Consider the following 16,419-nt stretch of genomic DNA (forward strand, 5'->3'; position numbering starts at 1 on the left):
TAAATATTACCGTTTCCCAGCTTCTTGTGATGTGAGAACGAACAATATGGGTAATCCAATACATTACATAGTATCCACACTCATATGACCCATTTTGTCTGTTACACTACAATATATCATCACAGTTGATAATAGTTAGTGAATAACATTTGTTATAAAACAATTATAACAAAGTCAGACTTTAGCATATGTCAAACCTTGAGAGAAATCCAAGCAATCTTTCTACTCTTAACAATTGATCTCCCGTCCATCATCATACTTGCTGGAATAGAACTGTATATAAAAAAATGTTTTAGCATTCAGTTATATAACAAAGAAAGTCCAAACATTGAGGTTCTTACCAATCAATTGTTTGTCTGAGTTGTGTGGGAGGAGGCCTGTGCAATGAGCAGAACCACAAAGCATAGTTGTCTTGCACAGACATAACAAGAAGTTGCCAATGGCGCCTGATGTCATGTAATCTGAACAAAACTCGATACTTTCTTCAGCAATATACCTTTCAATCATCGAACCTTCAGGATGATATGGATTTTTAACGTACCCTTTCAAAATCTTCATATAACGCTCAATAGGATACATCCATCTTAAGTATACCGGTCCGCACAACTTGATTTCTCTAACCAAATGAACAAGTAAATGTACCATGATGTCAAAAAAAGATGGAGGGAAAAACATCTCTAGTTGACACAAGATGATAACAATCTCGCCTTGAAGTTCATCTAACTTTGTAGGATCGATGGCTTTACTACATATTGACGAGAAAAATGAACACAACCTGTTTATGGTGTGCCTAACATTTTTGGGCAAAATTCCACGAATAGCCACCGGTAACAACTGTTGCATTAAGACGTGACAATCGTGAGACTTCATGCCAACAAGCTTTAAGTCCTGCATTGACACTAAACTCTTCATATTTGAAGAGTATCCTTGTGGTACTTTGATACTCTTTAAACATACACAAAAACTTATCTTCTCTTGTCTAGACATTGTGTAACATGCAGGGGGCAAATAAGTACGTTTACCAATCTCCTTCGGTGCCAACTCTTCTCGGATATTCATGTCAACCAAATCCAAACGAGCATTCACTCCATCTTTTGTCTTTCCCTGAATGTTGAGTAATGTACCAATCAAGCTATCACACACATTCTTTTCTACATGCATCACATCTATGCAATGTCGAACATCTAACTTTGACCAATATGGAAGATCAAAGAATATTGATTTCTTCTTCCAAGGGGTCGTTACAGATGACTTCTTCGATGTTTTCCCAAATACATGATGTATTTTATTAACTTTTTGAAGAACTTCAAGGCCAGTAAGTGGATTTGGTGCTTCGTCCCTCTCTTGATCTCCATTGAATGCTTTTTTTAACCTTCGATATGGATGATTACGTTTTAGAAATCTCCGATGACGCAGATACACCGTCTTTCTTCCATGTTTCAATTGATGAGCTGCAGTGTTTTCTTCACATATAGGACACGCTTTATGACCCTTGACACTGTATCCTGACAAATTACCATAAGCAGGAAAGTCATTAATGGTGCAAAATAACATTGCACGCATCATAAAAGTCTCTGAAGCGAATGCATCAAATATTTCAACCCCGTCAACCCACAAAACCTTCAAGTCTTCAACTAGTGGGCTTAGATAAACATCTATGTCATTTCCAGGCTGCTTTGGACCAGATATCATCATAGATAACATCATGTACTTCCTCTTCATGCACAATGCAGGAGATAAGTTGTAAATTATCAATATAACTGGCCAACAACTGTGATTGGTACTCAGATTACCAAATGGGTTCATTCCATCAGTGGCTAAACCAAGCCTAAGATTTCTACACTCTTTACCAAATTCGGGGAATTGTCGATCAATATTTTTCCATTGCTTTGAATCAGCTGGATGACGAAGCAGCCCGTCAATTTTTCTCTCATCTGCATGCCATCTAAGATTTTTAGCATCTTTGGGATTCGCAAACAAACGCTTAAGTCTGGGCACTATTGGAAGGTACCAAACTACTTTCAAAGCAGATCCATTTTTTTCTATCTGACCATTATCTTCACTATTGTTTTTTGACTTGTATCGTGATAAGCCACATTTTGGACACTTTGTCAAAAATTCAAACTCTTTCCTATACAAAATGCAGTCATTGGGACAAGCATGTATCCTTTTATACTCCATACCCATTGGACAAAGAATTTTCTTCGCATCATAATTACGAGTGGGCAGTGTATTTCCATCTGGCAACATTTCATTCAACAACGTCAACAGTTCTGTAAAACTCTTATCAGTCCATCCATTGCTCGCCTTCAAATTCATGAGCCTTAACACCGCTGACAAACGTGTGAACTTAGTTGAACCGACATACAAAGGTGTTTCTGCATCAGTCGACATCGTCTCATACACATGAGCTTTGGCAAAATTTTCTGCTCCAACATCGCGGATCATGTCCTCCAATTTGTCTTCATCCGGTCGATCTTCTTCCATGGTGGAATCAGTAACATTTACACTTTGAGAGTCAGTGGGAAAATCCATTTCTTCGCCGTGCCAGATCCATGTTGTATAGCATCTTAGAAAACCATCACATATAAGATGTTCTCTAATTTGAGTTGCGTTCAACTTTCTCCCATTCAAACAGTTCACACAAGGACATCTAAACTTCACTTCATCATCAGTTCTCCCCTCATTACGTTGCGCAAATTGTATAAATTCCTCTACACCTCTCTCGTACTCAGCACTAATACGTGGTAAATTAATCCAATTTCGATCCATATTCCTAAATATTACATAAATAATATTTTAAGGTTTATAAATAATACAAGAACTACAACACACATTACCAAAACTATAGCAAAAACCATACCATACATTACCAAAACTATAACAATTTCATGCATTATCAAAATTAAAGCAAAAATTATACCATACATTACCAAAACTATAGAAACTTCATACATTACCAAAACTAATGAAGAAATAACGTTAAGAATGCAAAAGGACATAAATACCTGGAAGAGGAACGACGGCGGTGAGGGTGAAAAACGCAACGAAATCACGATTTTGATCGGCTAAAACTCGTTTTTATCGTCAAAAATGAATAATGACCGAACAATTCTGAGTTTAAACGGTGAAAAACGCGAAATCTGAGGTGATGGGTGGTTCGGAGGAGAAGAAACGCGAAAGAAAACAGAGAACGCGCGAGGAAGACGACACTGTTCCAAGTTTTAATTTTTAACTCTGAACGGGGGAATCTACCGCGGTTCACTACTTAACCGCGGTATAAAAGGGGAATATGTCGCGGTTTCACGTCCAACCGCGGCATATACTAATTTAAAAAATTATCAGAAATGGCATTTTTGAAATTATTTTCAAACTATATGCCGCGGTTCAGCGGGGAACCGCGGCATATACCTCGAAATATTTCAAATAAACATTAAATTAATTTCAGATAGGAGAATATGCCGCGGTTGCTCGTAGAACCGCGGCATATACCCCTGAAACGTGTTCAACACAACTGTCTCCCCAACTGCCTTTCAGAGAATTTCAGAAGTTACAGGGGGTATATGCCGCGGTTCTCTGGGGAACCGCGGCATATACCCCCTGTAACTTCTGAAATTCTCTGACCCAGTCAGCACCTGCAATAAATTGGCTGGGTATATGCCGCGGTTGTGCAGAGAACCGCGGCATATACTCTGTTATTTAATTTTTTATTCATACGTGGCGTCAAAGGCAATGGTTGACTGGGGTATATGCCGCGGTTCCCAGTAGAACCGCGGCATATATGTTCGTTTTATTTACAAAACTGCCACCGCGCACCATTATGCTGCGGTTTTCGTTGAACCGTGGCATAATGTGCGCTGTAAAAACCCGATTTTTTACTAGTGTGTGTATATGAACTTATACTATTCATACTGTAATTTAGTCCTAGCAAAATCCAGTATTCGTTAGACATATTCGTACACACTGGTGTTCCTCCATGCATTTCTTACTGCTTTGAAAAAAATCATCATTATTTCGTGTTGTTCCTTTTATTTACACCTACAGATTCAAACTTTCCTTTTCTACCCTTTCCACATCGCTTCCCTTCCTCCCACTTGTGTGTGTTTTAATTTGTTTTCCATTTGTTAACATAACAACACAAAAACACTCTATTTATACTTCTATACACAATTGCATCCTTGTTCATCTCACCGTTCTCCTTGTTGTCCAGCTTAACATTTAGATATACATAGTATTGGTATAATCTCCAAAGTTATAATCAGTTACAGACAGAAAACATCAAGATTATTATAGCATAAACACTAACAAAAAGATGATTATAGAGAAACATTGATACATAGTTCAAAGATTCAAACGCAAACTACTGAATTACATAGGGATATTGCATAAGAATAAGATATGCATGCAACGTACAGTAGAGGAGAGTGCATGAGCAGAAGTTCATGGTTTACGTTTGTCAATGAATTTAGTGAAAATCCAAACAAAGAAGCGCAGAAAGAGGACAAGTGTGACTAGTCCTAGGAGTGAAAGCCAAATGAAAATGACTTTATCAAAGACGGTAGTATCGTTGGCTTCCCAGACGGGAGCAGGTGTGACCATATCTGCAGCAAGCATGTAGGTCATAGCGAGGCTGGTCATGGTGATGCAGGTGCCTATTGACAGAAGCCACGTGAAAAATCTGTGATTCAGAGGGAAGCCACTCACGAGCAAAAGGCACACAGCTAAGGATGAAACGAAGCATATAGTGTTGGACAGAAGGAATCTGTAATACACACGTGGGTAAAGTGCAGCTAGAACTGCTTCACCAGGGCATAGCTTACCATGTTCAGATCGTCTACATTCGACATGTCCAGTCTCTTTCGCTGGTCTAACACCACCTGGTGGATTAATAGCAGTTTGAAAGGTCATTGTTGTGATTATGGTTGCAGCCAAACTCAGATTCCCTCTCATGTCCTTCAGCCATTCATCCTTGTTCACGTTAATTCCCAGCCAATTCCCCATTTTTTCTATCCATGTTTTCCACCTTTTCTTCTCTTCTTTCAACTCGCTTTTATCCTCCATTGTAACTGATATACCTCTCATAAAATACTACTCCAAAAACACAGTGATAAATGAGCATTTTAAAATACTACTCCAAAAACACAACACAACAACGTCTATATTGTTTGATAGAAACGAATGAGTTTTCTCTGTTGTTTGGTCATTCTAGGTAGTATCTAAGGGTAATATTTTTGAGATAATTGGTTTTTATACTTGAAAAGAGTGAAGACAGAATGAATCCAAATCCTCCTTTTCTTTCTTTATTTTTTTCATATCTATATATTCACAATATAGTATTTGACAACCTCTTATGGTAAGTTTAAGTGTTCCTCTTACATAAAAAAAAATAAAAAATCCATAACAAGTAAGTGCACACACAAACACATATTAAAAGACATACCTCCTTTTGCAACGAAGCTGGCTCAAGTGAATGCTGCTTTTGAAGCCAGAAAAGGAATACATTTATAGCAGCAAAACTTGTTCATAAGGCTAAGAAAAATAAGGGTATGGTGGGAAGTTGCAAAATCAGTTTGGTGGATGTGTGAATCACTTCATTGAAAAGTGACTTTAGACTGCAACTTGTTCTAGTACATTGTTCATCTAAGCAATTGTTTTTTTATTGAGAGTCTATTTTGTATATTTTCATTATGAAATGAATAATTTATGATTATGATCAATTTTATCCTCATTTTTTTCGAAACATATCCCATCATATTTGTTAAAACAAATGTACTAATTTTCCCTTTGCAAATTTTCTGATGCATAAAATGGTTGTTAAAGACATTGAATAGATTTGTCTGCATTGACCATATGATTAGCTAACAAACAAAGACTGTAGAAATTATTAGCATGAATGGGACAAATTTTTTAGATTCAAAAGCAATTAATAATTGATGCATCGCACCAAAAGCATCCCTGTGCGACCCACACACAGAACAAAAGCCATAATTATTTAATAGTGGATTTTGCTTTTGAATAAAGATGACCGTAGACCCTGTTATTTCCACAAAAAAAGTTATTTTTGTTTTACAAGTAATTAATATGTAAATCATTGTTATTATTATTATTATTATTATTATTATTATTATTATTATTATTATTATTATTATTATTATAATAGATTTGCTGGGATAAAACTTCTCTACAAACGTTTAAAAAATAAAAAAAAATTGCATTAGCTTATATGAAATAAAAGAAATTTTTTTTAGAGGATTTTATATATAAAAAAGAGTAATTTATACATGTTAATCATTTAAGAAAAACTTTCTTAATTTTTACAAAAATTAATTTTAGCGTGAAATTTTTTTTACATACTATATTTTCTTTCTTAAAATGTTTTTGAGAAAATATATTTTAAACAGGTTTGGTATTATTAATAATACTATAAAGTTATTGAGATATTGAACAGGAATTAGTTTTTATTTCACAAGTTAATAATATCATAGTAGAAAGGAATAAATCAAATAATTAATTTATGCTTCTTTTGAAACTAGTAATTTGTTTCTTTAGTGATTAATAGCGTTAAGGTTCTTAACTACTTTAAAGTAGAATGATAACGTTCATATAAAATATAGGAAAATGTTATTTGGACAACAAAAGTTTGACACAATTTTGACAACGGCGACGTGGCAGCTGTGCATTGGCTCAATGAACCGGGGTGAGGGGTATTTTGGGTTTTTTCTGGTTTGTTTTCAATTCACTGAGCCAATGCACAGCTGCCACGTCGCCGTTGTCAAAATTGTGTCAAACTTTTGTTGTCAAAATAACATTTTCCTAAAATATATTTTGTCGTTTTTTTTTACAAGTTGGATTAATGAGATTAACACAATAATATTGAATGTATTGTACACTAGATTTTTTTTGTTGTTCTTCGAAATTAACCTATGCTAAAATGATTAACCTATGATTTTTATAACCCCGAAAATTAACCTATGCTAAAATTTAATATTTTTGTAGTGTTAACACTACACACAACCCATGTTCCATCCATACTTATCTATCTGAAGCTTGGATGACCTTGTAATAATAACTACCAACAATGAAACGACATTTTTAACATAGAAACGTGACAAAAAAAAGTTAGGAAAAAGGACAACTTCATTAAATAAGGTAACTTTTTTAAAAGGTTATTCATACGGGTAAGTTATATTTATAAGTACGATTTCACATGAATATATCATACTCCAATGCATGATTTTGGCTCAACAAAGTCGTGCTTCACGATAAGAGTTTCATTTCTATTTGTTTTTTTTTTCTTTTTTATTTATAGAAGATTGTGTTTATGTGTATGACTTTATGTTTTTATTTTTGAAAGTCATGCTTACATGAAATATGTTTTTGTTTTTAATTTCCATTTTTAGATGTCATGTTTATCCCTATTGGAGGAAACAATTATAATGATTGATATGTGAGAGTAATAAGGGGAAAAAATCAGTGTGTTTATGCAATTTATGCATATTAAATTTGGGTATGCCCAGAAGTTTAGTATAAATCAGTGTGTTTATCCTCTGGAGTCTTCGCATGGCATTGTTTCAATTTCCAACCTTTCACATCACACCCGTCCGAATATTAATGGTTAAAATTAAAAGTTATTTTTATTAGAAAAAAAATAAAGCTAAGATGAGACGTGATCGTCATCTATTCATTCAAGACCGTTGTAAGAAAATCGTATAATATTGATTCGGTGTAACGTTTAAATTTAAATTAGCCTTTTTTATTTATTAATTTCTAAACATTTTAGGATTGGCCCAACACAGTATAAACGCGTACACGGCCCAGCCCATTATGTCTCATACGTTGAAAACGTATGGGTAATACTCCAGCCACGCAAGCAAAGTCTGAAAGGTGTGAGATGAGAGAGAACAGAGCGAAAAGGGAGAACTCTCCAGGCGATGAAGCTCCGGGACTTCCAGCGCAGATCGACGGCGGAGGAGACGGTGGTTGACGACGACGGAGAAGGGAAAAATGAAGAGCACAACACAAAAGGTAAGAAAAAGGTCTTCTTTTCTTATTTGGTATTTAGTCTGGTATATTGAATCTGTAAAACTGTATCTTTTTTTCTTACACTGATCAGAGATGAAGAGCTCTATTTATAGAGCTCTGTTAACAAACCATTAAAAGCTAAAAACTAACATAACAGAAAACATTAAATACAAGATTACTGTCTTCTTTGACAGTAAGGAATCAAACTTGATTCCTAATAGCCTCCCCTCAAGCTGGATGATGAATGGTCGTCAGTCCAAGCTTGGGAACTGTTGACCTAAATCTGACGCGGTGAGGGAACTTTGTGAAGATGTCGGCCAACTGTTGGTCTGAGCGTACGGGTAGAAGGTTGAGTAAGTGTTCCTGAACTTTCTCACGGACGACATGGCAGTCGAGTTCGATGTGCTTAGTCCGTTCATGAAAGCTCTGGTTGTGAGCTATATGCCTTGCAGACTTGTTGTCGCAATATAAGGCAGGCGTTCCTGACTCTTCTATCTGAAGGTCTTGAAGTAGATAACTGAGCCACTGTATCTCACATACAGTGGCTGCAAGAGCCCTATATTCGGCTTCAGTGGAAGATCTGGAGACAGTCTTCTGCTTTTTTGATTTCCAAGAGATGAGTGAGGATCCAAGGAAGATACAGAACCCTGTTGTGGATCTTCTAGTGTTGGGACATGTTGCCCAGTCAGAGTCACTAAAAGCCTTCAGTTGCATAGGGGAGTCCGCTGGAAAAAATAATCCTTCAGAGGGCTTGGATTTGATGTACCTGAGAATGTGTTGAATGGCCCTGTAGTGATAATCAGTAGGTGATTGAACAAATTGGCTAAGCAAATTGACTGTAAAACATAGATCAGGTCTTGTGTTTGTAAGGTAAAGCAACTTCCCTATCAGCCTCCTGTAAGGTCCTGGGTCATCCAGGTAGCTATCCTCTTTGTACAAGGTGCTTGTGTCACTCAGGAAGGGAGTGGATGAAGGCTTGCACCCCAACATTCCCGTTTCTTCCAGTATGTCTAAGGCATATTTTCTCTGGCAGAGGTGGATGCCCTTTCTGGATCTGGCCACTTCCAGCCCTAGGAAGTATTTAAGTTCTCCTAGGTTCTTTATTCGAAACCTATTGTGGAGTAGTTCCTTTATGTAGTTGATCTCCATCATAGAGTCCCCTGTCAACACAATATCATCTACATATACAAGTAAAGCAGTAAAGCTTGTAGATGTTTTCTTAATAAACAAAGAGTGATCAGATTTAGATTGGATAAAGTTAGCAGTAATTAGAAAGGAGGAGAGCTTTTCAAACCACTGTCTACTGGCTTGTTTTAGGCCATACAATGACTTTGTTAACTTGCAAACCTGTCCTTCATTACACCCATCCAGACCTGGAGGTGGTTCCATGTAGACCTCTTCATTGAGGTCTCCATGTAGGAAAGCGTTGTCAACATCCAATTGGTGTAGGAACCAGCTGTTGGAGGCAGCAAGTGCAATAAGTAATCTGACTGTAGTAAGCTTAGCTACAGGGGAGAAGGTGTCTAGATAGTCTATGCCCTCCTGCTGTGTATAACCCTTTGCTACTAAACGGGCTTTGTATCTTTCAATGGTACCATCAGCCTTATACTTGGTTTTGTATACCCATTTACATCCTATTGCGGACTTTCCTGGAGGCAGTGATGTCATAACCCATGTGTTATTGGCCTGTAAAGCTTGGATTTCTCTCTGCATGGCCTCCACCCATTCAGTCATTTCTTTTGCTTCACTGTAAGATCTGGGTTCTTTGTTCCCAGTGACAGTCATAGTGTACTTGAGGTGTTTCTCTGAAAGGTTATCACAACACAGTAAATCAGAGATGGGATAGGGAGTTTTCAGTCTATTTTTAGTAGTCGAGGATTGATTCACCTGGTGAATGTAGTCCTTCAAGTATGTGGGAGTCCTTCTCGGTCTGTTAGACCTTCTATTTTCCTGGCTGTTGGGACTACTGTTGATGCCAGCTCTGTTTTCTTCATTATCTGAGGGCTGTTCTTCTGGTTGCCCTACTGCTGCCTGGTCAGTAACTTCACCATGGTTACCATTGCTGATAGAGTACTGATCTTGTAGGAGATCAGTTAGGGTTTCAACTCTGTCCTTCCCAACATCACATTGGGCTCTGCTGTCATGTGGCTCTTTGTATGGGAAAATGTCCTCATGAAAGAGGACATTTCTGCTGATAAACAATTCCTTACTGTGTAGATCAAGCACAATATATCCTTTCACACCATATTTGTATCCTAGAAAAATTCCTTTCCTAGCTCTGGGGTCAAGCTTGCTTCTATTATTCTCTAGAGTGGAGGCAAAACACAGACAACCAAAGGTTTTGAGATCTAAAAAGGTGGGAGGCAGTTTGTGGAGAATTTCATGAGGTGTTTTGTGGTTAAGAGTGGCAGTAGGCAATCTGTTTATCAGATAAACAGCATGGCCAACTGCATAAGACCAGTAAGCATTAGGAATACTGGATTGGAAGAGAAGGCCACGGGTTACATTCAGAATATGTTGGTGCTTCCTTTCAACAACAGAATTCTGTTCTGGGGTTTCAACACAACTTCTTTGGTGGTTGATCCCATGCACATTATAAAAATCCACACAATTAAATTCAGGGCCATTGTCAGATCTTATAGTTTTAATTAGTTTGTTAAACTGATTTTTGATTTTAATAACAAAATTCTGCAACAGTTCTCTAGTTTGGCCCTTATTATTCATGAGAAAAACCCAAGTGTGTCTACTGTAATCATCAACTATGGTTAGAAAGTACTTATGACCATGGACAGAAATAGTACTAAGAGGACCCCATATATCACAATGTACAATTTCAAAGCAATCAGTAGTAGCAGAAACACTTTTAGAGAAGGGTAATTTTCGCTGCTTAGCATAGTGGCAAGTCTCACAAACAGTATTAGTATCATCCTTAACATAAGGAAAAATGTCACATATATGTTTCATAACCTTGTCACCTGGATGGCCCAGTCTACAGTGCCACAGGTTTACATTAAGGTTCTTAAAAGAAAAAACAGTTTTAGCAGTGTATCTTTGATCAAATTTAGGAAGAGCTTGTAGGTAATAGAGACCCTTCCAAGAATTAGCACATCCAATCATCTTCAATGTATGGTTCTCCTTTATCTGACAAGTCTTAGAGGAAAAAATTAGACTGCAATCCAAGTCCTTAGTGAGGCTTTGAACAGATATCAGATTGAAACAGAATTCAGGGATGTAAAGAACATTAAAAATAACAAAATCTTTTGAAAAACATACGGTTCCAGCATGCTCAGCAGTCAGAACTGTATTATTTGGTAGTTTCACAGAGATAGGTTTAATTTGATAAAAGGTTACAAAATTTGCCTTATCATGTGTTACATGATCTGTGGCACCAGTGTCTATTATCCAAGAAAAATTACCTTGTTTATGTTCAGTGTCTCCCCTTTGGACTTGATTGACCTTGTGAGAGGGTTCATCTATCTTGTCCATCATCCTGAGGAGCTTTTGCATCTGCTCAGCTGTGAATGAGCTGAAAACATTTTCATTACTGGTCTGTTGTGTGCTTTGAATCCCTCCTGTCTCGGTGCTGGTCTGGCAGGCATTTGCAGTGCCCCAGTCAGTCCTCTTGTCCTGATTGTTATCCCCTTTCTTATACCAAGGAGGGTATCCGTGTTTAGAGTAACACTCATCCACAGTATGGTTCATCTTGTTGCAAAAGGAGCACTGCTTTCCATAGTTAGGATTTCTACCCCTTCCTCTCCCTTGGGCACGTGAACCAGAGCCTCTTCCTTGGCCTTTCCATTGGCTGTTTTTATCACTAGCATTGGCTAGAACCTTGACTTCGGGAGAGCTATTTTTCTCTTGTCTCTCTTGTTGCATAATGAGAGAAAAGACACGGTTGACATTGGGTAGAGGATCCATTAAAAGAATTTGTGTCCTTACAGTGTTGTAGGAGTCATTCAGCCCTTTCAAGAAGCATATCACATGCTCCATTTCCCTGTACTTTAAGGAGATTTTAGAGAGTTCACAGCTGCACTGAACCTTGCATGTGCAAGTGGGTATGGGTCTTAGAAACTCCAGCTCTTCCCATAGAATTTTAAGGTCAGTGAAAAACTGACTTACTCCTCTCTCTCCCTGTTTAATAGAGTGTATGTCTTGCAGTAAATCAGAGATCTTGAAATAGTCTCCTTTGGAGAACCGTTCTTTTAGTTCATCCCACAATTCTTTTGCATCTTCAATGTATATGACGCTCTCAGCAATCTGTGGAGAGAGAGTCTTGGTTATCCAGGAAAGTATCATCACATTACATCTTTCCCATGCATCAAACAATGGATCTGTTTTTAGGGGTTTCTTTATGGACCCATCAATGAATTTAGTCTTATTCTTGGAGAGTAAGGCTCTTCTCATGCTTCTGCTCCATGAGGAGTAATTGTTCTCATTTAGAGTTTGTGTAATGAGGGTGAGACCTGGGTTCTCACCTGGATGTAGGTAGTATGGGCTGGAAGGGTTACAAGATTGATCAGTAATTCGTTCCATAAGGAATATTTGCAAGAAACTGGCCAAGAAGATACCAAGAGATGAATCAGAGGGAAGAAACTGGCCAAGAAGATACCAAGAAAGATGAATCAGAGGCAACGGAAACAGAGCAGGCACTAGACCTGCTCTGATACCATTTTAGGATTGGCCCAACACAGTATAAACGCGTACACGGCCCAGCCCATTATGTCTCATACGTTGAAAACGTATGGGTAATACTCCAGCCACGCAAGCAAAGTCTGAAAGGTGTGAGATGAGAGAGAACAGAGCGAAAAGGGAGAACTCTCCAGGCGATGAAGCTCCGGGACTTCCAGCGCAGATCGACGGTGGAGGAGACGGTGGTTGACGACGACGGAGAAGGGAAAAATGAAGAGCACAACACAAAAGGTAAGAAAAAGGTCTTCTTTTCTTATTTGGTATTTAGTCTGGTATATTGAATCTGTAAAACTGTATCTTTTTTTCTTACACTGATCAGAGATGAAGAGCTCTATTTATAGAGCTCTGTTAACAAACCATTAAAAGCTAAAAACTAACATAACAGAAAACATTAAATACAAGATTACTGTCTTCTTTGACAGTAAGGAATCAAACTTGATTCCTAATAAAACAACACCTACTTTATTTCAGAAAATAATTTAAATGAAATTTTTAAACGAAAATGACATGAGCCCTCGTGTAAATTGAATTTATGTTTATTTTTATTGATTTTTTTGACAAAAGATTAATTATTATATGTATATTTAAAAAATAAAAGTCACGTGTGAGAGAGATCGAGAGAAGGTTATGTTAAATGAGAGTTATATGTGGATGAATAGAAGAATGTTGGGAAGGTTATTTAGAGCCAACAGCAAGTCCTAAATGCCAAAAAAGTTGGGTTGACCATGAAAGAGACGAGGTCAAAGTTAACAACTTTGTTAGGATAAGATAATATTATAATCTAACTTTGTTAGGATAAGATAAGATTAATCTGACATGATGAAAAAGTTAATAACTTTGGTGTTTGTGGCGTCGATGTTCTGAGGGAAGATCAAAATAAATGTTGGCAAAGGTCTTTGATATCCTCTCACACACTAATTAATACAAAATTAATAGACATCATAACTAAACAAGTATTAACTTGTGACCTCATTCAATAAATACTAACTGAGAAAAAAATATTATTTTTCCTATGAATTAACATTAGTTTAAGTATGAATAAAAAATACCTTATTTTCTTTTAAAAGTATTTATGGAAAAACTAATCTTAATATACTTTTAACAAAACAATTAATATAATTCACTTTTTTTAAGTGGACAGATTAAGAACCGTGAATTTCACCTTTTTAATTGATAAGGGCTTATAGCAGTATTCGGGTCACTTTGTCATGCTAGATTTTTTTAGAAAAAGTAAGCTGAAAGATAAAAAGAATATTAGAAGGTCTTAGCTTTTGGTTAATATGGTATGAAAATGGTGTTGTATTTACAGTCAAGATTTTAGAGTATAGAAGACGATTGGTGAAGAAAGAAGTGTCTCCAATAAAAGTTTTGTTGTTGTAATTATTATTTTTTACGAGCTTTTTTTTTAAATGTATATTAACTACGTTAAATCGTATTTTAAGAAAAATAGGAAAATTAGGGGTAATTAATGTTTATTTCATGAACTCTTTTTATTGTCTTTTATTTACTTTTGGGTGTTGTGTTATCTTATCACTATCATTTTGTAGTTATTTTCTGTATATTCCATTCTTAACATTGTAATTTTCTTCTAGTGCTGAAAAAAAAATAATACTTTTCTTTTAGGCAATATATTTCCTTTTGAAATAACATTTCTCCCCGTTGTTACATCTATCTCAATATAAAATTAAGGGTTAAATATTTTTTTGTCCTTAAACTATAAAGCGAATTTATTTTTAGTCCCTCTTTCAAAGTAAGCTACATTTTAGTCATTCTCCTTAAAGAAACCATAATTTTCCGTCCTCCAAAACCAACGACGTTAAAAAAGAGCTGAGTTGGCTAATAGTGGAGTGCCACGTCAATTTATTTTTCTGACACAGTTAATCTTCCCAGCTTTTCTCCCTCCCCTAGCGAGGCTCCTGTCGTCGACGAGAGCATGTTCAGGCAGACCAAGACGCTGCTTAACGATATCTCCGACGAGGTGCGCAAAGGCGAGATCATGGCGGTCCTCGGCGCCAGCGGCTCTGGAAAGTCAACACTGATCGACGCGCTGGCGAACCGAATCACCAAGGGAAGTCTAAAAGGCACGGTAGCGCTGAACGACGAAACGCTGGAATCACGTCTTCTGAAGGTGATCTCTGTGTATGTGATGCAAGACGACCTGCTCTTCCCTGTGCTCACGGTGGAAGAAACTTTGATGTTTGCAGCGGAATTCAGACTTTCGCGCACGCTCTCCAAGTTGAAGAAAAACGCCCGTGTCCAGGCTCTCATCGAGCAGCCAGGTCTTTGGAACGCTGCGAAAACAGTCATCGACGACGAAGGTCACCGCGAAGAATCAGGCGGAGAGCATCAGAGAGTTTCCATCGGCATCGACATTATCCACGACCCGATCCTGTTGTTCCTAGACGAGCCAACCTCGGGACTTAACTCCACCAGCGCGTTCTTGGTGGTCAAGGTTTTGCAGAGAATCGCACAAAGCGGAAGCATCGTGATCATGTCCATTCACCAATCGAGTTACCGAATCCTAGGGCTGCTGGACCACATGATCATCGCGATCATATCCATTCACCGTCGCAGTTACTGGTTTTGCCCCCAATCTGCAAATTAGGTTTTTTTCCCCAAAGGTCTGTTTTTTATTTTTATTTTGTTTGTTTCTCTAAAGTTGAATTTGTGAGGTTTCTTTCAATCAGACTCGTGATCAAATTCCACAATTTGTCCCTTCAGTTTTGGTTAATTTTCATTGGGTTTCTTTTTTTGCTTGTGAATGGATGGAAAGTTGGTTCTTTTATTTCCAGATATAGAAGTTGTGCCATTAGAGGCAATAAATCTTGTGTTTTCAGCTTCTAAATCAGATCTCTGATGGGACTCCACTTGCATCGTCATCACCATATCTTTCCAGCCTATAAAAAACAACCTTATCTGTATCAATAGAAGTGTTTCAGGAAGCAACAATGGAAGCAATAGCCAAAATGGGGGAAACACAACAGTTAATGCTAGAGGAACAAACATGGAAAGCGACAATGGACTCTCTGAAAATAGTTGCAGTAGCAATGCTAGTAGAAGTAGAACTGTTGACGTTGGCATGGTGGAGGAGGTTCGTGTTGGTGAAGATGGCAAGGTGAAAAAAGAGTTGACGAGGGCGGAGGACGGTGAACAGGGATGAAGATGCAAGGAATGAGACAACGCCAGTGACAGAGGGAGAAAAAAATGACGTGACACTCCACCGTTAGCCAGCTCAGCTTCTTTTTAACGTTGTTGGTTTTGGAGGACGAAAAATTATGGTTTCCTTAAGAAGAAGGACTAAAATGTAGCTTACTTTGAAAGAGGGACTAAAAACAAATTCGCCTGATAGTTTAGGGACTAAAAACATATTTAACCCTAAAATTAATTTGTTCATGATTCAAATAATGTTTATGTGTGACTAACTCACCTCAATCACTGTTATCTTAACTATTTTGACTATAATTATCTTAACCTAGTTATTTGATATGCTATTTGATTAACTACAATCATCTTAATATATTCTCTATATTTTGTGTACAATGGGTAAATCAAAGAAAATAATCACTACAATAAAATATTGATTTAATTGTGTATTTTTTTTTAAAGAAACCTAAACTATGTAAAATTATTCTTAAACTTTTTTATTAAATAAATATTTGTATTAATTTCAACTTAGCAAATATTAAGATATTTATTTATTTTTATAGT

General features: G+C 37.0%; 2 protein-coding genes across 2 annotated transcripts; both read right to left on the reverse strand.

The window, feature by feature from the left end:
- Positions 1-4,267: 4,267 nt before the first annotated feature.
- LOC124823771 (uncharacterized) lies at positions 4,268-5,594 on the reverse strand. The gene is made up of 2 exons (XM_088102355.1): positions 5,441-5,594; positions 4,268-5,088 (listed from the first exon to the last, which is right to left on the reverse strand). The coding sequence occupies exon 2, from the start codon at positions 5,080-5,082 to the stop codon at positions 4,441-4,443; it is 642 nt and encodes a 213-aa protein (XP_087958481.1). The 5' UTR covers positions 5,083-5,088; positions 5,441-5,594; the 3' UTR covers positions 4,268-4,440.
- Positions 5,595-11,122: 5,528 nt separating this feature from the next.
- LOC148191526 (uncharacterized) lies at positions 11,123-12,426 on the reverse strand. Its single transcript, XM_088101785.1, has 2 exons — positions 11,439-12,426; positions 11,123-11,163 (listed from the first exon to the last, which is right to left on the reverse strand). Exons 1-2 carry the CDS (start codon positions 12,424-12,426, stop codon positions 11,123-11,125), a joined length of 1,029 nt encoding a protein of 342 aa, XP_087957911.1.
- Positions 12,427-16,419: the final 3,993 nt, after the last annotated feature.

Source organism: Vigna umbellata, chromosome 11 (genome assembly GCF_029865625.1).
Source record: "Vigna umbellata cultivar VRB3 chromosome 11, Vumbellata_1.0, whole genome shotgun sequence".
Classification (NCBI taxonomy): Eukaryota; Viridiplantae; Streptophyta; class Magnoliopsida; order Fabales; family Fabaceae; genus Vigna; species Vigna umbellata.